The sequence below is a fragment of the Sebastes fasciatus genome, chromosome 4, assembly GCF_043250625.1.
Source record: "Sebastes fasciatus isolate fSebFas1 chromosome 4, fSebFas1.pri, whole genome shotgun sequence".
Taxonomy (NCBI): domain Eukaryota; kingdom Metazoa; phylum Chordata; class Actinopteri; order Perciformes; family Sebastidae; genus Sebastes; species Sebastes fasciatus.
In genome coordinates, this window is record NC_133798.1 from 27,561,263 (window position 1) to 27,585,932 (window position 24,670).

General features: G+C 40.8%; 1 protein-coding gene and 1 long non-coding RNA gene across 3 annotated transcripts; one reads left to right on the forward strand and one right to left on the reverse strand.

Moving 5' to 3' along the window:
* Positions 1–9,385: 9,385 nt before the first annotated feature.
* LOC141767086 (uncharacterized) lies at positions 9,386–11,075 on the forward strand. Its single transcript, XR_012593768.1, has 2 exons — positions 9,386–10,859; positions 10,896–11,075. It is a non-coding gene; the product is annotated as an uncharacterized LOC141767086 (long non-coding RNA).
* Positions 11,076–17,692: 6,617 nt separating this feature from the next.
* Positions 17,693–24,076, reverse strand: irx5b (iroquois homeobox 5b). Of its 2 annotated transcripts, none has more exons than XM_074633318.1 (3): positions 23,406–24,076; positions 20,942–21,347; positions 17,693–18,795 (listed from the first exon to the last, which is right to left on the reverse strand). In XM_074633318.1, exons 1-3 carry the CDS (start codon positions 23,643–23,645, stop codon positions 18,197–18,199), a joined length of 1,245 nt encoding a protein of 414 aa, XP_074489419.1. In that variant the 5' UTR covers positions 23,646–24,076; the 3' UTR covers positions 17,693–18,196. The 2 variants fall into 2 exon arrangements, with proteins under 2 accessions (XP_074489419.1, XP_074489418.1); XM_074633317.1 differs by having other exon boundaries at positions 17,695–18,798; positions 23,406–24,073.
* Positions 24,077–24,670: the final 594 nt, after the last annotated feature.

Here is a 24,670-nt window from a genome sequence, read left to right on the forward strand (position 1 = left end):
CTTTAAGGTACATTTTGAACAGGTAAAAACTGTGACATAAATTTGCGATTAATCACGATTCAATATTTAAATCGATTGACAGCCCTGGCTATAATACAACAATTATAAAATATATTATTCTGCATTATGTGTACTTTCACTTTTATATTATATAATATTTTGATGCGGATATATTTAGAATGCAGGACTTTTACTTGTAACAGTGTTTTTTTCACTGTGGTATTAGTACTTTTACCTTAGTAGAAGAGTGGAGTACTTTTTTGTGGGATGCTGCTGATTTAGTTAAACTACATGAAGAGACAACAGGGGTGGATGAAGTGCTGAGGTATTTTATACTTACATAAAATATGTATATATAAAAGGGGAAATCACACGTAAAAGTAGAAGCAAAATGATAATCTAAGGTATAAGATGGTTCACTTAAAATAGATATAAAAATGATAATATAAATGTGTTATTTATTTGATAACTATTTCAGATGGGAAAACTGAATGTAAACAGGATGTAGTATGTATATGCATGAGGAGAAGTAATATACAGTATGTACACAGAGGTGTAAACAGGAATGTAGTATGTAATAATGAGAAGTACTAACAATAAATATATATACAGGTGTGATTGAGTGATTTTCTTTTTTACACATATCTGTGGTAGAATTGTTGGAAGAAACCCGAGAACAAGAACTTTATTACTGACGACTGCTCTGCTGTAATTGTTGTTCATAAGTTATTGTAAAAAATTGTGTAAAAAAAACTGTTTACAAGTAAAATCCCTGCATTTGTGATTTGACTTCAGTAGAAGCAGCTGGTGAAGAAGTACTCAGAATCCTTAACAGTATCAACACTAATATGTAAAAATACTCTATTGCAATTAAATTCACAATTCTACTTTAGAGTACATAAGTATCATCATCAAATACAAAAGTACTTATTATATCAGTGTTAAATTACCTGAAAGGTGTTTTTTTTAAAAACTTGTTTATAAAATGTGTTACCGTGTTGCACAAATCATCAACAGGATCAAAAATATAATTTTTTTAGGGTCTCTGTATTAATTATATGACATTAGTGTATTCATATTATTGATGCATTAAAACGTAAGCAGCATTTAAATGTGTCTGATTGAGGTGGATCTGATTTTAACAGCATTATAAACTGTTGTGTAGCTCAGAGACTGTGCACACCTGTAGTGCACCTGCACAGGTGTTTTCACTTCTGTTACCTGATGAGAGCTTCACTCAGGACTCTCAGCAGACGTGACTGATTGACAGCTCTCACTCTCTACATTGTACATTAGTACATTAGTGTGGTGAGCTGAGAAGGTCTGACATCAACACCTGAGTGTGCAGAGCCTTTAATCATTAATAATAATTAAATTAATAATTAATAATCTGTCATGTTTTAGAAGTTGATCACACCTGATGTTTGTAAAATGCTGATGTGTACAGTCACCACAGAATGGCTGCCTAATAAATATCAGTGCAGTAAAAAGTACAATACTCATCTCTGAAATGTAGTGCAAAAGTATAAATTAGCATCAAATGAAAATAGTTAAGTACCTCAAAATTGTATTTGAGTAAATGTGCTCAAGTTACTCATCATCACTGTATTAATGTCTCAGTAATGTCTGATGTATAACAGTTAATGTTTATTTCTGATTTATGTTAGAAAAACTTGACACACAGTGCTGAGCTGCATCTCAAATTAATCTCCAGGTTCTCAGCTTTCAGATGATGTACACCACTTCTATGTGACATGACATCTACTGTTCACCTGCTATCTCCCCCTAAAGACCGCCTGTACCCCCCTAAAAAAGACTAAAACGTCTCTATTGTGGGTCTCAGAGGGTTAAAATAATCCAGTGAAGTGAGCTGCAGTCTTCAGGTTCAGTACTGCAGTGTAGTCAGCAGGTTGCTAGTAACAGTGTAGTCTTCAGGTTCAGTACTGCAGTATAGTCAGCAGGTTGTAAGTGACGGTGTCTCTGATGACCTCGGCGGTGCAGTACGTGTCTCCTTCATAGGGTTCTGTGTCCGGCTGGCTCAGATAATGTTCTGAAGGAACCATCTGAATGTTCCACTCAGGGAGGAAACTGTCTCCCCGGTTCTCGCAGATGTTGTGCAGAACGCAGCACGCCGCCACGACTCTGGGCATCATGGAGACGTCGATGTCGCTCTTCTTCAGCAGGCACCGCCAGCGGCCTTTCAGGCGCGTGAAGGCGGTGTCAACCACGGACCAGGCGGAGTTGAGGGTGTAGGTGAAGCAGCGCTGCTCCGGTGACAGCTGGTGTTCCTCGCTGTATCCTTTCATCAGCCACGGCTTCAGAGGGAACGACGCGTCGCCGATCAGGTGGACGGGGATCTCCACCTCGCCAGACACCACCGACTTCTGAAAGAGACACGTCAACTTTAATAATCAGACAAAAAAAACACATTTACATATTTGATCAGTAACAGTTTAATATCTCGAGAAGAGTCAGACAATCAATAACACCGGCACTAGTCAAGTCAATCTGATTTATTCAGAAATATACCTCAGGAGGCTTTAAAATCTGTACTGGATACGACACATAGGAAGCCCAGGTTAACAGTGCAGCTGTGACTACATGCAATTCAAACACTAACACACCAAATTCTGACATCTACCCACATGTTCAGCCTGGGCCCTCAGGTCTGTGGTGAAAGGTGGACAGGGAACAGGAAACATTAACGTATCGCGGTAACGTGCAGTCAAGCCGGCCGTCACTCTCATCTCCGTGGTCAAATGGGCTGATGCTACAACTGTAGAGCACCCATATACTGACATTTATGTTAAATGCATTCAAACGGCACCGATGGAGCTGACGGGAGAGCTAGCGACCACCTTGGAGAAGTTAGAGGAAGTATACACTATGTCCGCTTTTCAAAATAAGGTGTTAAAGGGAACTGTATATACAAAATACATACAGTATATGGAAATAAGATTGATTGCATTATATTCACCAGAAGTATAAAACATGACATGTCCCTTATAAATTAAAAAGAAAATACCACTAATTTGTGAGGGAAATGTCTTTATTTTTGGATTTTTGGATTGCTGGAAATTTTTTTTATAAATAATTCCTGACAATGACTGATATATTTGACTTCAGCACATCTCTGACTACATACATGCTGAAAATCTAACATTTTTACTGGATTAATTTAGAGATTATCTAAAGTAAAAGTCCCTGGAAGTGTATGATTCAACTTTTTCCCATGGTCTAGTGTTAATGTTTTTTTTTTAACAAAAATCACAATAAATCACAAAACATATCGAATCAGCACCAAAGTATGGTGATAGTATGGAATCAGGAGATAGGTGTATCTAGTAAATAATGGGAATAAAATAAATAAACATAACATTTAAACCTGAAGAGTATAATACGCATATACAGCATATACACATGTAATAAATGATGTATTTTATGGGAAGCATGATGGCTGCTAGAGTGGACTGCACCCTCACCTGTCTGGGGAACAGGTAACCATCAGGGCGGTCCTCTGCCTTCAGGTACAGGTCTGAGCTGGACAGAACCGCGGCGCTGCTCGTACTTCCAGGCCAGCCGGCGTACACATCAGTGAAACTGGTACGGACAATAAACACAGACATGTTCACAGATGCTGGTCGCTTCAAAACAACAAGAAGAACTGGAGGAAGTACTCAGACCTTTTACTGAAGTAAAACTACCAATACCATGATGTAAAACTACTCCACTACAAGTAAAATACATTAGTTCTAAATCCTACTTAAATAAAAGTACAGAAGTATCATCAGAAAAATGTACTTAAAGTACCAAAAGTAAAAGTACTCATTAATACGGATGCATCAACATATAAGTAGTTTTTCACTTTAACTTTTAACTACTAAACTATGGTTTTACATGAAAAATTATGAGATGTAGTAGAGTATAAGTATAATGTAGCAGTAGAAGTACTCTGAGATGTAGTAGAGTATAAGTATAATGTAGCAGTAAAAGTACTCTGAGATGTAGTAGAGTATAAGTATAATGTAACAGTAAAAGTACTCTGAGATGTAGTAGAGTATAAGTATAATGTAGCAGTAAAAGTACTCTGAGATGTAGTAGAGTATAAGTATAATGTAACAGTAAAAGTACTCTGAGATGTAGTAGAGTATAAGTATAATGTAACAGTAAAAGTACTCTGAGATGTAGTAGAGTATAAGTATAATGTAACAGTAAAAGTACTCTGAGATGTAGTAGAGTAGAAGTATAATGTAACAGTAAAAGTACTCTGAGATGTAGTAGAGTAGAAGTATAATGTAGCAGTAAAAGTACTCTGAGATGTAGTAGAGTATAAGTATAATGTAACAGTAAAAGTACTCTGAGATGTAGTAGAGTATAAGTATAATGTAACAGTAAAAGTACTCTGAGATGTAATAGAGTATAAGTATAATGTAGCAGTAGAAGTACCTGAGATTAGTACTGAACCTAGAGTAAAAGTACTCGCTTCCAGTTAAACCGGTACCGTATTTACCAGCTGTTGTGGTCGACCACCGCCTGCAGCACCACGGAGTGCCAGCCCCTCCGGTTCAGGTAGTGGTCCGGGTTGTCCCTCGGCGGGGCGATGGGGATGTGAGTCCCGCCGATGGCCCCGGCACACTGCGGGTAGCAGCGGTCCCTGAAGGCCCGGATGGTGTCGTCCAGCCGCTGGCCGCTCGGCAGCGACACCACCCGCCGGTACAGCCGGTCCATGATGGCCGAGGTCACCTGCCGAACGATCACACACACGGTCGCTATGCCAACGCCGAACATGCCTGCGATGGAGCGGTACTCTCCGGAGCGGGCGAACCACCACAGGGCGATGGCCAGGCGGCGGCGCGGCTCGATGGGGGCCCGGTAGTTGGTCCTGCGGCGTTTGATGGCCGGTCCGATCCGCTCCAGCAGGTAGTCGAAGGTCTCCCGGGACACGCGGAACTGCGCCCTCCACTCCTCGTCGTCGAAGGACTGGGCGGAGGACCAGAAGGTGTGGCCGGGGCTGCGGTTGCGGACCCAGATGTGTCTGTTGGTGGACGTGATGAGGCTCTGGATCGCGGCTATGGAGGACAGTAGGAACGCCCTCCTCCTCCGCAGGTACTGCCGTCGCCGCCGGTCCCGCTCCATCAGCTCCCGGACCCTCCTCCGCCTCAGCAGGCCCAGCTGGAGCCGGTACAGCTCGGCCAGCTGGTCACCGAGCACCGGCGGGACGGTCAGGCTCAGGGCGGAGCACAGTAGAGCGGCCGGTAGAGTGGAGCGGTCCTCCGGTTCCGGATGGTCCGGGTCCTCCGGGTCCGGCTCCATTTTGAACTGGCGGGAAACTTCGTCTTCTTCTTTTGTTTAAAGGCGGGTTACAACCGTTACTTACTGTCACGTTGCATAGCGACGCCCACTGGACCGGAGGACTTAGTCCTGAGAGCCTCCTTTCCAGTTGGAGACTTGTAACCATGGTAACCTGTACCAACCTCATGTGACCAAACGACGGTTTGTGAGAATCAAAGTCTAAATCAATTTAAAATATATAAACTCGGGAAAAAAAGTTTGGAAACTCCTGTTTGGTATATTATTGTTCTGTTGTTACAATGCTAATGGTCATTGTATTTTACATGGTTGGAAAGCCTGTTTATTTACCTTCACAATGATGTCCAACTTGTATGGATCATGCATTTGTGGGATGAGCAGCACAGCTGATGACGTGGGGAGCCCCAAGAAAAAATTGCCAAAATGCTCTGCCAATGGTAAACAGTGTATTCTCCTGTTGGAATTGACTCTTGTTGTGAGTTGTTTGGTGGATTGGATGATTGAACTCTCTTTCAGTAACAAAGAACAAACAAGACATATTGGCTATTTTACACTTTATTCATTTAATACACCGTCAGGAGCCTCAGTAGCGGTGGAAGATCCATACACAGCCACAACAGCCTGGCACCTCCTCCTCATGCTGGTCACCAACCCGGTCACACGTTGCTGTGGGATGGCGTTCCATTCCTCAACCAGGGTTCGTTGCAGGTCAGCCAGCGCCAATATGTCTTGTTGAGTTACAAGTTCACCACTTTCATTTGAAGGCAACAAATCTCACATACTGTTTTAGCTACTAAATATAGCATGTTAGTATGGAATTTAGGAGGCAACCACTATAACGACTCGTTGAAATCGGTTGAGAAATGTAGACGTTATAGTGCTTTTATCCAGAAAAACAGCAGCTCCCGTTCACTTGTATAGGATTACAGGCCAGTCTTGCCCGGTCCAATATGGCGGTGACGTTGACCTATCGATGCAGCGCGTTGAAGCCCAACGGTCAATGCAGCGGTTCAGATCATGTCTACGGTCTGTACATAATGTTTTGGATAGTGGTAACCGGCGGTAACAGTTTGACACGATTGAAAGTGACTTTAAAGTTATGCTAGATAACTGCTAGCTGCTAGCAAACACGGATACAAATGGTGGAGCAGCAAAGCGAACGGCTGAAAGACAAAAGGAGAGCAGAGATGTTGTACTTTGGTCAAATATAACGTTAACGAACCGACTGGACTTTTCCAGAAGTCGGCTAAGTTAGCTAGCAAAGAGTCCCAAGTAGGCTAGTACTGTACTGGCCAGGATGATGCTAACATTGATAGCAGCAGAGGAGGACAATCAGTCACCCAGCAGCAGCCCCAGTTCAGCTGCCCCACCTGGACTGGAACCAGACCAGTATCCAGAGGACCTGACAACCACAGCCCTGCTAGTCCCACCTGGACTGGAACCAGACCAGTAGAAACAGTAGTAAGAAACAGGCGATGATGTCACTGCTGAATCTGGTTTCATATTAGAACTACATCACCTAGTTTGACAGCTCGGTCCAAGTTTAGTGAGCCGGACGCGTCGTGTTGGACCTGCTTTCCACAGGAAATGAATGGAAAGCGTTGAGACGCCGTATGTCACCGTTGAGTGGAACCGCTGACACGCCCCCCTGAAAACATAAACATAGGACTGTTCCCACCTTTTCATTTTGAAAGAGCATCGGCCAATGAGGAAACTCCATCACTCGGCGAACCAATCGTGTAACTTCATCACTCGAACTTGAAGAGACCAGGGGGCCCCAAGCAACTGCTTATATCACTTAATGAGTAGGGTCAGCTCTGCTTGGAGTCCTGAGAGTGATCTGGCTCAGAGTCCAGCAGCAGGGTCCAGGTTTTAAGGATCGAGCTCCTGGACAACAAGCGAAGGTGCAGCTGACCCGCAGGCCGATCCGCACTCTGATGTCTACAGTCTGAACCGGCTCCGGATCCACTCTGATGTCTACAGTCTGATTCAGTTCCTGATCCACTCTGATGTCTACAGTCTGAACCAGTTCCTGATCCACTCTGATGTCTACAGTCTGAACCGGCTCCGGATCCACTCTGATGTCTACAGTCTGATCCAGTTCCTGATCCACTCTGATGTCTACAGTCTGAACCGGCTCTTGATCCACTCTGATGTCTACAGTCTGATCCAGTTCCTGATCCACTCTGATGTCTACAGTCTGATCCAGTTCCTGATCCACTCTGATGTCTACAGTCTGATCCAGTTCCTGATCCACTCTGATGTCTACAATCTGAACCGGCTCCTGATCCACTCTGATGTCTACAGTCTGAACCGGCTCCTGATCCACTCTGATGTCTACAGTCTGAACCGTCTCTTGATCCACTCTGATGTCTACAGTCTGAACCGGCTCCTGATCCACTCTGATGTCTACAGTCTGATCCAGTTCCTGATCCACTCTGATGTCTACAATCTGAACCGGCTCCTGATCCACTCTGATGTCTACAATCTGATCCAGTTCCTGATCCACTCTGATGTCTACAGTCTGAACCGGCTCCTGATCCACTCTGATGTCTACAGTCTGATCCAGTTCCTGATCCACTCTGATGTCTACAGTCTGAACCGGCTCCTGATCCACTCTGATGTCTACAGTCTGAACCGTCTCTTGATCCACTCTGATGTCTACAGTCTGAACCGGCTCCTGATCCACTCTGATGTCTACAGTCTGATCCAGTTCCTGATCCACTCTGATGTCTACAATCTGAACCGGCTCCTGATCCACTCTGATGTCTACAATCTGAACCGGCTCCTGATCCACTCTGATGTCTACAGTCTGAACCGGCTCCTGATCCACTCTGATGTCTACAATCTGAACCGGCTCCTGATCCACTCTGATGTCTACAGTCTGATCCAGTTCCTGATCCACTCTGATGTCTACAATCTGAACCGGCTCCTGATCCACTCTGATGTCTACAGTCTGAACCGGCTCCTGATCCACTCTGATGTCTACAGTCTGAACCGGCTCCTGATCCACTCTGATTTCTAAAGTCGAAGCCGCCGCTGTTCCCAGCATGCATCTGTCTCAGGTGGAGCGTGGCGCCGGGCGTCTGCTGTGGGGAGGCGGGGCCTGCAGGGGGCCCTCTTCCTCCGGGCTGCTGCCGCTCAGACCCCCGAGGAGGAGGAGGAGGAGGAGGAGGAGGAGGAGGAGTAGTAGTAGTAGTAATAATTTAACAGTTTTTGTTTTTGGTAGCTCATATCTCTTATTCGTATGTTAACTTGATGTTTATCACGAACCAATCACAGCTTGTCCTCAATACCGACTGGCCATGATAAATATTATATTATCCTTTCTCAAACCCACACAATAACACCATTCATGCTGCTGTTAGTGTGACCTGCAGCCTCCTCATATCTCACTACACATCAGTAATGAATGAGGCTGTAGACTATGAGAGATGTGACCTGAAGAATGTCTTTAGATAAAAACGTTTCTGCCACCTCCATGTAAAAGTCTCTAGAAGTGTATGATTCAACTTTTTCCCATGGTCTAGTGTTAAAAAAGTTAACAAAAATCAAAATAAATCACAATATCGAATCGTAATACTTAAAAATCTCAATACATATCGCATCAGCACCCAGTGATAGTATGAAATCAGGAGAAATCATACCAGCCCTACATTATATAGTAATGATTATTTATCCCAAATCTCTAAATATTTTGTAAAAGCACCAATATTCAATCAGAATCAGAATCAGAATCAGAATGGTGTTTATTGCCAGGTGTAAGAGGTATACACTAGGAATTTTCTTTGGCATTTTTGGTGCGAGACAAACAGTACAATATAATAACAAAAGAATGGATAAAAACAAAAGAATAGATAAAAGAATAGATAAAAACGTTAGAATAAAATAATAAAAATGTACAATTTACAAATTACAAATTACAAAATTTCAACCCTACAATATTGATATTGAGGTATTTGGTAAAAAATATAGTATTTATAGCTTTAAAGGGAAAAATACCTTATTATGATTACAGCTGTCCATCCATGTTTAAATGTTGTTATTACAGTAAGATCAGACAAAAATTATCAGTAAATAAAGCTGTTGTAAAAAACTGATTTAATGAAAATCTGACAGGATTCATTCACTCCGCCTGCAGACGGTAGTATGGAGGACTAAAAGAGGCACGGAAATAGTAATAAAGCATTTAATCGACTAAGAACTTATTGTACAGTAAAAATAAGCATTCATAAATTTGTTTACAAATGTATTTATTAATCTATGAATAAATTGACTAAATTACAAAGTATTTCATTATTTGACATTTTAATGGGCAATAAAAATAAGAATTATAAAAATAATTTACAAATGAAATATTAATCCATCAATAAATAGTTAAAGTTAAAAGGGATTTACAAAAACACCATAAAACAATCAATAAGTACATCTTTTAAAAATGCATTAATGAATTCATAAATAAATAATGTAATTCAAAATTCTATTTGAAATTGCAGTTTAAAAAGAGAAATAAATAATTCACGATTCACATATTCATGGATTCACGATTCAGCCGTGTTAAAATTGTCACGTTAACGCTAAATGCAGAATCTAAATTATTTAGCAAACCCAATAGCTAATATCTTTCGTAAAAGCAGCAGGGAAATGCTAATCAAATGGAATGCAATACATTTTTATTGTACAATTAGTTATTAATCAATTAAATGCTTTATTACTATTTCCGTGACTCTTGTCCTAAATACGGTTAGTAGTTATAGACAGCAGGATGTTTACGGCTAATCACAGTAGGTTAGCGGTGGCTACGCTAACAGGATGCCACCCAGTGAAACACATGGAGCAGCTCCCTGCTGCGTGATATTCAGCAGTCAGGGTCACTGGAGGAATGACTGCTAGCAAATATCACCATCTGTTACCAGCTACTGCCAAGTCTCAGGAGGAGGCCCTGCACCTCCTTATTCACACCTCCAGCTCTCAGTTTACATTTTAGACTGGAGAACAGAACACAATGAGGCGCCGCACCTCCTTCATTCATACCTCCAACTCTCAGTTTACATTTTAGACACAGTTTCTGTGACATTTTATTAACCAAATGATCACTCAAGAAAATAATCAGCAGATGAATTAATATTATTACAGCTGAATTCATAATAAATAGTAATTTATTACAACGAGTAGATGATGATATAAACTGTGTGACTGTAATACGACAGGTACTGTATATAAAGGTAGAAAATGCATATAAAGGTATATAAATGTATATAAAGGTATTATATGCTGTGTTTAATCACAATGTGCAGACATGGAGATGCATAGAGGGGGACAGTAGAGGGCGCTCCAAGCAAAGCTAAGAGAGCTGAAGCTGATGTGAATAAAACATTTTATTTTATTAATATTATATTTTCATGACCTCATTCTGTACGTTTAGACTTCACAACAATTATTGAATTCAAACTGATAGTCTCCTATTTTCATGTTTATATTTATCTATATATGTTAATACGCATCTGATTAAAATATAGACAGGTTTAACACTTTCAGTCATCCAGGCTGTTTAATACACAACATGTTGTTTCTTAAAATGTAAGTTAAGGTAATAAACTAAACTAAGTGGTTCCAGTATGTTTAAGTGCCGTTTTAAGAGAATTAAACATTTTGATTATTTTTGGGATAATACTATGAATCACATTTTTTATTTTTTTTTGACAAATGTGTTTATTGACATTTTTCACATGACATTAAAAACATACACTTGCCACTCGCCAAAATTTAGTGTAAGTTTGTAGCATTATTTAACCTCCTTCACAACAAGCTAGAATGACATGGTTGGTAACAATGGGTTCATTAGGTTTTAGTTTCATATAATACCAGTATCTTCACTCTAGCTTTAAAACTGAGCTGCTACAACCTAAAAATCACAAGTTGTGTTAATGTGTTAACGAATTTGCATTAACTTTAACAGCCCTACTAAAAATAGTTATATTGGTATATTTAGACCTTCAAGTATTTAAAATTTTAGTATATATATATATATATATATATATATATATATATATATATATATATATAAATAAGTACATTTTAAATGATGTTTGTAAATTTTGAGCAAAGCCACATGTAATTTCCAGGTACCATCGTTGGTTTGATCAGAGAATAGCTTGTTAAACTTGTTCATGTTGCAGCAGACCGAATATTTCTTTCTTTTCTTTGAGGATTCTGATGTTAATCACCTTTTAAAGATGTATTTTCATTTCTTCACTCTAGCTTTAAAACTGAGCCTGCTGCAACCTAAAAACTGTTATTGTGTTAAAGAAATTGGTGGCGTTAAAACAAATTTGCGTTAACTTTGACAGCCCTACTCAAAATATTCTGTTATATTGGTATATTTAGACTTTCAAGTATTTAAAATTTTAGTATATCGTATTATATATATAAGTATTTATATATATATATATATATATATTGTGTGTGTATATATATAAGTAGATATATAAGTATATTTTAAATAATATTTTAAAATTTTGATCACATGTAATCTCCGCCTACCATCGTTGGTTGGATCATAAAATAACTTATTAAACTTGTTAAAATGTGGTTCATGTTGCAGCAGACTGAATATTTCTTATAGAATATTTTCATCCATTTGAGGATTGAGTAAAAACCTTCAGAGCAGCGTGAGTGATGTTTGTAAAGATGTATTTTAACTCTGATGTGGTGAGCAACAAACTGGAGCTGTAGTACCAGCAGGTCAGACCCACCCAGCAGCAGACTGGTGGAGTCACTGGGGACACTGGTGTATTTTGAGGGACGGCGCGTTACTGGGAGCTGCTGGGAGCTGTCTGCTGGTCGGCCTGTGAGCCCAGCTGTTGAGGGGGGGTGAAGCAGGAGGGCTGAGTGGCATCACAACGCGACATCTGCCAGTCCTGGGGGTTAGACGGCCCACGGCTCGGCCGCTCGCTGGCTCTCCGACACGCTCGCTGCCGTCTGACAGCATTTAGCTGGCCGTAAACACGCAGCTGGAAGCAGTATGGGAGGGGGGTCTGAAAAGGCTGGGGGCTGAGACGTGCTGATGTGTGACAGGTTGTAGAAATAATCCAAACAGGTTGAATTTAGTGGAAAATAAAACAGCCACAGATAAAAACATCAAAAATATAAAATACATAAAAACATAAATTACACAAAACCATAAAAACATAATACATAAAACATAAAATACATAAAAAGATAAATACATAAATACATAAATACATAAAAACATAAAATACATAACAAATTTACCTTTTTTTTCGTGACACTCAGCACGACTTTCAACAACGTATTTTTAGTGCGTTTTCCTACGAATGTCCAGCAACACGTGACGCACGTGTCAATTTCCGCTCCAGTCTTTTCAAAATTAAACTACTTAGTTAGGTTTAAGTAAAGATCAACTTGGTTAGGTATAGGCAACAAAACTACTTCCTTAGGTTTAGTAAATGATCGACTTGGTTAGGTATAGGCAACAAAACTACTTAGTTAGGTTTAGTAAAAGATGGTGGTTTGGGTTAAATCAAAGTTGACTTCTGGTTTCACACGGGACATGAACCGCAGCCTCCTGGTGACAGTCTGGTGTTTATAAACCCACCCATCCACCCCGACCTCCTCCCTACACGACGTTCGCTGCTCTTTATACTTCCTGGTTCACAATTACGTAGATTACATACAAATTGATTTCTTGCTGACCATCACGAAAAAAAAAGTGAAATTCGTGTCTATGTACACGAATCAATAGATTATATTTTGTTTATTAAATTTCACAAGCTGCTGTGCGACTGGGCTGGTTTTAGTGAAGTCCTCCAGATGGAAATACTAGTAGTACTGTGTACTTCAGTACACAACCAACAGACGGGGCTGAGGGTCCTCGGTGCTCACAGCATCCTCCTCCTCTTCCTCTTCTTCCTCCTGAACATGGACCTCTCAGATTATTAAACTCTCTGCATGTTATTGCTGCTGTTTGTTGCTGCAGGATCAGGATCAAAACCTCTCGCTTCAAAAGAGAACCAACTCCATCTGAGATTTACACAATTAATTCCTCAAAGATGCCCCAAGAAAATGTAAAAGATGTAAGAAATGTGAGAAATGTAAGAGATGTAAGCCTCTTACTGACTGGTGTTGAACAGCTTCCAGCTCTGTCCTCCTGTTTGTCAGAGCAGCTGTTGGAGCTCAATAGACAGATTAATGCTACCGACTCCTTCTCATCATCCACTGTGTGACATGTTGGTATAAAGACCTGCTGCTCTACACAGGTCATCTCTCCTGTTGTTGGAAAATTAAACTCTTAAAATTTAAAGAAAAGAAATCACATCAGTGGCATCCAAACTACGGCTGTCTGCCTCCTAGAAATCACATTTAAACAACTCAGTTCCAGAAACGTTTTTAATATGTTTTATATTAACTGTTAAAGTTAACACAATAATAACGTGTTAACGCAAATTCATTTGAACGCCACTAATTTCTTTAACACATTAACAGAATCGATCTTTGCGTCGCCCTGTCGTGGTTTATTTCACAACAATGACCCGCTAGCTGTACATTATCCCTTACATACAGTATGCTACGTCACTAACGCTTACTGTAGCATTTATACATAGATGCGTTTACATTGCATTCAGTAGAGGATACATGGCGTACAAATGACACGCGGAAATCAAGAAAGGCGTACTTATTGCACGCTAAATTCCTTGCACATGATCATGGCATTTATAAGCCTTTTCGTGCGACTGGGCCGTTGACCTGAATCTCCTCAATAAAGGTGTCGCTTCATTCACCCAAAAATGACCTGAATCCAGAGATTAGGTTTTTAATTCAGTAGTTATTTTTAATGTTTGTTGACATGGAGAGATAGAGGATATGTCCTCCGTGGAGGTCCTCTAGTTTTACAGTTAAAATTCATATTTGTCTCACTGACTTTATTTAAATACAGTTCAAGTTGTGAACACCAGGTGTCACTATATCTGTCGATAGCGTTGACACAGACTAGTGTGGGGGGGTTCAGTGTGATGTAGCCTCAGTATATCTGGATCATTAGGTTCAGACTGATTTTTGCTATTTGGATCTAAACCACATTTGGAGGTTGTGTTTCCACAGATGTGTCTCACGCCGGACGCTCAAATCGGATTTCAAAGCGTCTTTTGCGCCACTCACAAGGAGGACTACATGTTCCCACCAGTCAGTGCCACACCTGGCGCTGCACGGTGAAGTCGCCATGGCTGCAGCAGAACGCCAGTCTCCTCCGTCACAGCAGACAACATCAGCGAGTTCTGCACCACGACCTGACAGCGTGAAAGGATGGACCTCCATTTCCGATGCTTCTGCATTGAAAAGACTCGTGACCGGCATAGCTACGTAGTTACTGACGCCTACGTCATTACCACAGCAACCATAGATTATATATAAGAAGTGGACGTAGTCACCGTGACTTCACCACGATGCATTTTGTCCGTCACCATCTTGGTTTTTGTCCGTCGCCATCTTGTTTTTTTGTCCTTCGCCATCTTGGTTTTTGTAGCTGAAACATGTTATAACTAATGTCAACAGATTTAAGACTCCTATAAATTAAAATAAAGATGTTCTGACTGTCTGAGTGATTTTAACCTGCTATTCACTCTTCAGGCTATATCAGTCTCCATTAGGGATGGAACGGTTCCGACCCATTCAGTTCGCTAGTCACGGTTCGGGTCGTGTATGAATTGTTCGGTTCATTTGAAATAGGTTATGAGGCCCATTGTGTGCTTTTTTTCATGTAGAGTTTGGCTCCCGTTTATTGTCACACTAGAAATGGGGAACTGCCTCACAGATTTCAGTCAAAACGGCATGCGCAGAAAAACGTTAAATAAACTTATCGGGGGGGGGGGGGAACATCTCAGTTGGCACGGATGAAGTGCAGAGGGCTTTAGGAAATGGCGAATGGACACGATAAAGTACAGGATCCACCAGCATCATTTCGCTCTGCTTTATGGGAGCATTATGAATTTAATGTTTCCCATGGAAATGACGAGAAAAAGTGTCGGATAAAACGGCGACTGTGTGTAAGCACTGTGCAACATGTGTGGCTTATGCTAGCGGCAATACTTCCAGTAAGATGAACAATTTATGAAGCCATCACACCGGTGTGGCTGTCGATAGCGGAAGGAGAAGAGAGTCCGGTAGGAAAGAGCAACTCCTTCTCCCTGCAGTATTTAAACAGCCTCTACACGCAGATTCAGACAGGGCAAAGAATCAAAGAATTGTCCAACACATCCTACGTAGCTCTTACTAGAGACGGTTGGACATCCAGGGCTACTGAACATTACTGAACTGTGACTGGCTGCCCACCACATCACTTCAGAGTGGGAGATAAAAAGGTACGTTTTGCAGACGCGCCGCCTTTATGAGAGCCACACAGTGAGCATCTCTCTGATGCACCGACACAAACAGTGACAGATTGGAAACTGGAGAGGGGCAACAGCACAATCCCTGTAATGTGTTTTATATTTATTTATTAATTAGTTTTAAATAACACAGTGGCACAGAAATCCAACCGTACTCCTCCAAATACTGCACTTTCTGAGTGGAAAAACTAATCTCTCAATTGAGAGCTGATAATCGGGAAATGGAGACATTTTTTAGTGTAGTTATGGTTGAGCTTATGCTTCAGTTTATGTTGACGGCCTTAGTCTATAATTTCATCATATTTATATGAAAATAACAAAGCTGCATTTTTTGTTTGCACTAATTACTGTAGAAGACCTATTCCTTCAATTAAGAGTTGACAATGAAGAAGTGTTTATGTTCTTTATGTAAGCCATACTTTTGTTAAGGCAAACATTTTTTTACTTATTTTTGCCAAATAAATGAAAAGCATGTTAAAATCAGAAATTGACTGCCTTGCAGTACCATAAATGTACCGAACCGAACCGAAAACCGGGACACCAAAACCTTGATATGAACTGAACTGTGAATTTTGTGAACCGTTCCACCCCCCTTCTCCATGTAGTCAAAGAGTCTCCAGTAACACAATCACTGAAGAAAACTGTTTTTTCTCTGATTTTTAAGTGGATTTATAGACGTTTATTGTGGTTGGACATCAGAGATGATGAAGTCTGTCTGAATGATATCAACATGTGGGTGATGAAGAGGAGGAGGAGAGTTTTGCGTATCTTTGGCTGTATTCTAAACCTCATACTATACTAGCAGTACAAGCTCATACTATACTAGTAGTACAACCTCATACTATACTAGTAGTACAACCTCATACTATACTAGTAGTACAACCTCATACTATACTAGTAGTACAACCTCATACTATACTAGTAGTACAACCTCATACTATACTAGTAGTATGTACTGATTTGGCCAACATGTAGCATGTAGTATGCAAACAAAAGCTAAATCTCCAGTATGCATCGGACCAGTCTACCTCGCCTACTGTATCCCAATAATGCAAAGCGCTGGACTGCTACAGGTTACGGTTACAACAACAGAAGCCAAAAAACGGCTTGTTTTTTACATTTTTCATAGCTATTTCATCACTAAATTAACTTCTGAACATTTTTGAGGCGAGAAATCAACTGTGTAGATTTTGAGTATTGACAGTTTTACGATATTAGATGGCGAATCGAACATTTGCTCCGACGTTTTCAGAGTTTGGATCCACAAAATGCCATGACAGCTAGCTAGAGCCTGCCGGGATCGCTACCTCGCAAGCCAGGCCGTCACTCTCACAGACCGCTGTGAGCTGGCTGGAGCTCTCTAGAGACCGGTCTATAGATGAGGGGCTTTTATTTCCCTGATTAAATATGACAACACAAATGTCCATTATAAATTAACGGAACCTTTATTATCTGCCTTTTTGGAGTTGAAAAGCTCCACAATCGCCCGCGGGCTTAGCTCGCCCGCCGGCCGGCCAGTGACGCTCACAGAGCGGCTACAGAGCAGCAGAGTGGCGAGGGAAGAGGAGAGGGAAGAGCCTCCTCTGACAGTCAGAGAGATTCCTGCTGAGACAACACATTACTCTAATATCTGGAGGGAGATCAGTCCACTGTTTAGTTGCTGTAACTGAAAAATCAGTTTGAGTAAATTTTATTTTATATTTCCCGTCTCCCCTCGTTGATGATCCTGTTTGTCTCAGTTCACAGTGATAGATAGTTTAAAGGGTGGCGGAGCTGAACCTGCAGTATCTTATAAAGTAAACAAACATTCCTCATAACAAAAAAAGTTGTATTTTTTGATAATATTTTAATAGTATACGAGTTCTTTTCTTTGTCCAGTGCTTTAAGAGCTGGTTTAAAGGCTAAAGCCTGGACATACTGCTAAACGCATCACTTTAACCGTTTCCTACTACTGAGGAACACAGTATGTAGTATGCAGTATGTACTGTATACTGTATACTGCGTTCATCAGTAGTATGTAGTAGTTCTGCCTCCACTTCAACTCTGGTTTTCCTCCTAAAACACTGCAGCTGATTTTTCTGGAAAAAGAACAATTAAAAAAATCTTCTGTTGATGTTTTTCCTGAGCGTTGATTTGAGCTGAATAAAAGCGTGATATATATCCAGTAACAAACGGCCGGTTGTCAGTTCCGTATTAATAAAACTATCTTTTAATGATACTTCATGTTCTGTGCAGAAACGCACTACAAAGATTACATCTTATCAACATAGAAAAAAACTCTAAAATTGAATATTTGTGTTTCTAAATAAAAGTCAGAGGCCTCTGTGGGGGCTGTTGTCTGTTTCATAAAGTTTTCTTTGATATCCAGAGGAGAATCCCAGGTGTACTGGTCCCAGGTGTACTGGTCCCAGGTGTATTGGTCCAAGATGTACTGGTCCCGGGTGTACTGGTCCCAGGTGTACTGGTCCCAGTGAGTAAAGTGTCTAAAGGTTCGTCATGCCTCTCCTCAGTTCGTGCAGGTCCAGCTGGTTCTGACAGCGTAGTTTACAGTCTCTGGCCACGGCCTCGGCTCTCTGCAGCATCGTCTGCTGTAATCCGCTTAAATGAGAGCCGGGGCCGCCGTGCAGGGGCCCCAGAGGGCCGTAGCTGGAGTATCCGGGGAGGAAGGGGGAGGTGTAGTAGAGGTGTCGGTGCAGGGCGTGGCTGTGGGGGAACGGGGTCCGGGACGCGGTCCCCCCGCTCTGTGAAGAGTCACTAGATCCTTTACTTTTATCCGAAGACGTGGCGATCTCAGCCAGGGACCACAGTTTGGGTTTAGGGGCCGGGTTTGGCCCCTGGATGGCGTCGCAGGAGTTTATGTGTTCTTTAGACGGCGGGCTCGACGGTCGCTCCGTCTCCGACGCTCTGGGTGTGTTCTGGGGAGGGGCCCCTGTGGAGGTGGGGCCCGGGATGAGGGGCAGCCTTCTGTCCCCCGAGTCTTTAAAGTCTGGATCGGTGAAACTCCGGTCGGTGTCGCTGCCGCTGCCGCTGTCCTCTCTGTACACCAACACACAGGAGGTCCCCACAGAGGCAGGAAGACGAGCTGCTGCACACACATACACACACACACACACACACACACACACAAACACACACACACAATGTGTTGTGTTGGATGGATCATACATAATAATAAAGTATTGTTCATTAAATGTCTCCTCTTTCAGGCTGCAGTGAAAATGAAAACATCATTATCGCAGACTTTCCTGATTAATCGATCAATAGTTTTGGTTTATTTTGGTTTTAAAACAACCGACTCACTTTTCCATAAATTCACCAAATAAACAAACAAACAACAGCTCACGGATCAACCGGATATACAATATGAACATGGAAACACAAAACAAACAAAATAAAACTATAAACAACATGAGAGCAGCGATAATTAGCGATAACCAATACATTTTGAGTCATTTTTTAAGAAACAAATGCCAAAATTTCCAGCTTTTTAAATGTGAATATTTTCTGGTTTCTGTCTCCGTAAACTGACTCTCTGGTCGGACAAAACAAGACGTCATATTTTAATATTTTCTGACATTTATAGACCAAACCACTGCTGACACAGCTGAATCAATAATGAGAATAATCATTAGTTGAAGCCCGAACAAAGAAAAGAGAGTTGTGCATCAGCAGAAATAAAATAAATCAACAGACCGTCGGCGATGCTTCACAATAGATTTAATTCTAGTATCAACTTCTCACCTCTTTATGTCTCATTAAATAAAATGTTTTTAATAACGCTGATAGAGGATCTCATCTGATCAGCTGATTTTAGCCCAAAACACTGAAAAGATTTAGATGCTTCAGATATAAAATGTCCGTTAAAATGTCCCCCAGTCTGAGGAGGCGTCCTCAAAGACTTTTATTTATTACCCCAAAATATATGATCAGTGGTGGATTGTAACTAAGTAGATTTGTACTTTACTTGAGTATTTAATTGTCTCGTTTATCTGACAGCTGGAGCATCTTTACAGATTAATATTTTTATATGAAATATGATTGACAGGGACATTTACATACTTTTACTTGACTTTTCAATGCAGGACTTTTACTTGAAATGCACTATTTTTACTTTTACTGCAGTAACGGTGTGTATGAGGTATATGATCATATATATATTTGAGAAGCTGCAACCAGAGAATGTTTGAATCTACATGTCACAACTTTCCATCAGGGATCTGAGGTTCATCAATCAATCTGTTGATTCATTTCTTGATTAATCAATTAGCTGTTTTATCTGTAAAATGTCAGAAAGTGAGTCCAATGTGACGTCTTCAAATGTCTCGTTATGTTCAACCAACCGTCCTAAACACAAAGAGATTCAGTTCACCGTCGTAGAAGACAAACGGACCAGAACGTCTTCACATTTCAGAAGCTGGAACCACAAATATTTATTATTTAAGAAATGACTGGAATGATTAATTGATTACCCCATGGACTAATCAATTAAAGGATGATTTGATTAAAGGACGTTTAGATAAAACGACGGATCGATTAAAGGACTGATCGGTTAAAGGACATTTAGATTAAAGGACGGATCGATTAAACAAATCAATTACAGGACGGATCGATTAAAGGACTGATTGATTAAAAGGTTTGATTAAACAAATCAACTAAAGGACTGATCGGTTAAAGGACTAATCGGCTAAAGGACTGATTGGCTAAAGGACTGATCGATTAAAGCACTGATCGATTAAAGCACTAATCAATTAAAAAACGGATTGATTAAAGCACTGATCGATTAAAAGACTGATCGATTAAAGCTCTGATTGATTAAAAGACTGATCGATAAAAGAAATGTTCAATTAAAGCACTGATCGATTAAAGCACTGATCGATTAAAAGACTGATTGATTAAAGCACTGATCGTTTAAAAGACTGATTGATTAAAGCACGGTTCGATTAAAGCACTGATCGATTGAAGCACTGATCGATTAAAAGAATAATTGATTAAAGCACTGATCGATTAAAGCACTGATCGATTAAAAGACTGATTGATTAAAGCACTGATCGATTAAAGCACTGATCGGTTAAAGCACTGATTGATTAAAAGACTGATCGATTAAAGCACTGATCGATTAAAGCACTGATCGGTTAAAGCACTGATTGATTAAAAGACTGATCGATTAAAGCACTGATCGATTAAAGCACTAATGGCTGAACCAAAGCAGACTTCCTGGTCTCACTCACCGGCGTCTCTCCTGGTCTCGGCCTCGTCGTTGCTGGACTTGATGGGCTCGTCGTCTTCGTCGTTCCTCTCCAGGTCGATGTTGTCCTCCTCCTCCTCGTCCTCGCTCCTGTTCCTGGGGGTCCAGGTCATCTTGTTCTCCTTCTTCAGCCTCCGGCGGGCGTTGGCGAACCAGGTGGACACCTGGGTGAGGGTCATCTTGGTGATGATGGCCAGCATGATCTTCTCCCCCTTGGTGGGGTACGGGTTCTTCCGGTGCTCGTTGAGCCAGGCCTTCAGCGTGGCCGTGGCGTCCCGCGTGGCGTTCTTCCTGTAGGTGGGGTCTCCGTACGGGTAGGGCCCCAGGGCCCCAAACGGGTGGTAGTCCAAGGAGCCGGAGATGCCCGATGACGGATCATAGCCGGCACTCTGAAACACGAAGAGATAAATGTCTTTATGTTACATTTGACCTCCCGGCTGAGCTCTTCTTCTTCTGTCACCGTGGTTAATGTTGGTGCCGTTTTCTTGGCAGCTCTCCTCTGAACAGCTGATTCCTAATCTTAATGAGACTAACGCTGTTAAATAAAGGTTTAATTAAAACACACAAGCAGAATCTAATTTATACACAGCAGCAGTACGGTGCATCCAGACCCAACCAGTCCAGACTAGTGGAAACCCCCCTTTATTTCACATTATTATTATTACATGTATTTTGTCTTTCTTTAATTCACATTATTATATTTATACTTTTGTCTTTATTTCACATAATTAAAATATTTATTCTGTTTTTCTTTAGATCACATTATTAGAATATAGACTTTAGGATTAAACAGGTAAAAGTCTCATTGAGATTTTAATCTGTTTTTCAAGAGTGACCTAGCTATTATAATAATATTTCTTCTTCTGTCTTTCTTTAATTCACATTATTATTATTATTATTATTATATTTCTTTTTCTGGCTTTTCTTTAGATCCCATTATTATAATTTAGGCTTTTTACGATATAAGTCTCATTGAAATTAAAATGTCTTTTTCTGTCTGTTATAATAATATTTCTTCTTCTGTCTTTCTTTAAATCACACTTTAATCTTTCAAATTAAAGCTGCAACATCGACTTTCATTTTCACAGTTATTAGACTCAGTTTACATTAAATTCATTGAATGAATCGTTAAATCTCTCCAATACAAAAAGTGTCATATTGCAAGAGAGGTTTATTTATTACACTAATTCTGAGACGATTTAAAAAATAATGAACAATAAAAAACAGATTCAATTAAAAAAAAAATCTGAAAAATAAATAAAAAAATTATTTTGGTGGGAAAAAAAACAGTAATCTAAATTTGAAAAGTGATTTTTAGATAAACGGTCATCTGAACACAGTCTGCAGATTTTAGAGTGTTTTCCTCCTTTTAAGAATTTTACCAACATGTAACCATGAAATGATAAAGACGTTTATTATTATTATTATTATTATTATTATCATTATTAATAATAATAATGATAATAATAATAACTGCTGGCTGACAGCATGTGTGATAAATAGTTCAACTGTAGCTCAAAGGGAACTTTTATAAAGTTAAATTAATATTAATAAATTAAATTAAACATGTTTCAATATTATTTTATACATAACGCGTTTTAAATGTTAAAGCTTCACTTCAAAGTACAGCTCAAGACCCACCTCTTTTGTTTGGCTTTTGAATGTACTTGAATTGTGATTACTAATTGGCCTTTTATAATGCTCATTATAACAGTCTGTTACTCATGGATTTTATCTTGGTCTCTGTCTGTGGATATGTGTGAGATTTTGCTGTCTGCTCTGTTGACCTGTTTTTATTCTGTTTTTATTCTGCCTGTATGTCTGTAAAGCACTTTGGTCAGCTCATGTTGTTTTAAATGTGCTATAGAAATACATTTGACTTGCCTTGACTTCACTTTCCTTTTACGCACTGAGCTCCTGACGCACCAGAAGTGACCCATTATCACAAACTAGAGTGGATTATTATTATTATTATTAATAATAATAATAATAATAATAATAATAATAATAATCACTGCTGGCTGACAGCATGTGTGATAAATAGGATAAAAATGGAACTTTTATAAACATTCAGTTAAATTAATGTTAATAAATTAAATTAAACATGTTTAAATATTATTTTATACATAACACGCTTTAAATGTTAAAGCTTCACTTTCCTTTTTACGCAGAGCTCCAAACGCACCAGAAGTGACCCATCATCACAAACTAGAGTGGATTATTAATAATAATAATGATATTAACTACTGGCTGACAACATGTGTGATAAATAGTTAAAATGTAGATGAAAGGGAACTTTTATAAACATTCAGTTAAATTAATATTAATAAATTAATTTAAACATATTTAAATGTTAAAGCTTCACTTTCCTTTTTACGCACTGAGCTCCAGACGCACCAGAAGTGACCCATTATCACAAACTAGAGTCCGGACCGGTGGAGACTCACCATGAAGGAGTTGAGGTTGACGGTCCGGTTCTCTCCTCCGTACTGGAGGTGGGAGTTGGAGTTGAAGCCCGGAGAGGTCGCTGATCCGGAGTAAGGAGCGAAGGCTGAGCCCGAAGAGGAGCGAGGACCGAGCTCCTCAGTCCTCGGTCCTAGGATGACCCCGGAGCTGAAGGACGGACAGGAGTGGTGCAGAGCCAGAGACACGGACGGCTGGAAGAGGAAACCCGGAGGATAAGCCATGACGGACTATTTACGCACCGGGACAACTCACATCGGAGAGCCCAAAGAGCGCGTTTCACCCGAGACGACAGAGCAGAAGAAGAAGAGGAAGAAGAGGTTTAAAACCGGAGCAGCATCCAGGAGCATCGCAGGTGGTTCTGAGTTCAGTTTGTGTGTTTCTATACTGAGAGTTTTCACTTCCGCTGCTCAGCTGAACACAACATGGACTGAGACTGACTGAGACAGAGAGAGAGAGAGAGAGGAGGAAGAGGAGGAGGAAGAAGAGGAGGAAGAAGAGGAGGAGGAGGAGGAAGAAGAGGAAGAAGAGGAGGAGGAAGAAGAGGAGGAGGAGGAGGAGAGGAAGAAGAAGAGGAGGAGGAGGAGGAGGAAGAGGAGGAGGAGGAGAGGAAAAAGAAGAAGAGGAGGAGGAGGAAGAGGAGGAGGAGGAGGAGGAAGAAGAAGAAGAAGAAGAAGAGGAGGAGGAGGAGGAAGAGGAGGAGGAGGAGAGGAAGAAGAAGAAGAGGAGGAGGAAGAGGAGGAGGAGGAGGAGGAAGAAGAAGAAGAAGAAGAGGAGGAGGAGGAAGAAGAGGAAGAAGAGGAGGAGGAGAGGAAGAAGAAGAGGAGGAGGAGGAGGAAGAGGAGGAGGAGGAGGAGGAAGAAGAAGAAGAAGAAGAAGAGGAGGAGGAGGAGGAAGAAGAGGAGGAGGAGGAGGAGAGGAGGAGGAAGAGGAAGAGGGAAGAAGAGGAAGATGAGGAGGAGGAGAAGGAGGAGGAGGAGGAGGAAGAAGAAGAAGAAGAAGAAGAAGAGGAGGAGGAGGAGGAAGAAGAGGAGGAGGAGAAGGAGGAGGAGGAGGAGAGGAGGAAGAGGAAGAGGGAAGAAGAGGAAGATGAGGAGGAGGAGAAGGAGGAGGAGGAGGAAGAAGAGGAGGAGGAGGAGGAAGAGGAGGAGGAGGAGGAGGAAGAAGAAGAAGAAGAAGAAGAGGAGGAGGAGGAGGAAGAAGAGGAGGAGGAGAAGGAGGAGGAGGAGGAGAGGAGGAAGAGGAAGAG

Excerpts from the sequence above, each read along its gene's own strand:
- irx5b (XM_074633317.1), bottom strand. The coding sequence starts at position 23,645 with ATGGCTTATCCTCCGGGTTTCCTCTTCCAGCCGTCCGTGTCTCTGGCT. Across the intron at positions 21,348-23,405 it reads TCAACCTCAACTCCTTCATG|AGTGCCGGCTATGATCCGTC; the intron begins GTGAGTCTCCAC and ends TTCGTGTTTCAG. Across the intron at positions 18,799-20,941 it reads CGAGACCAGGAGAGACGCCG|CAGCTCGTCTTCCTGCCTCT; the intron begins GTGAGTGAGACC and ends ATGTGTGTGCAG.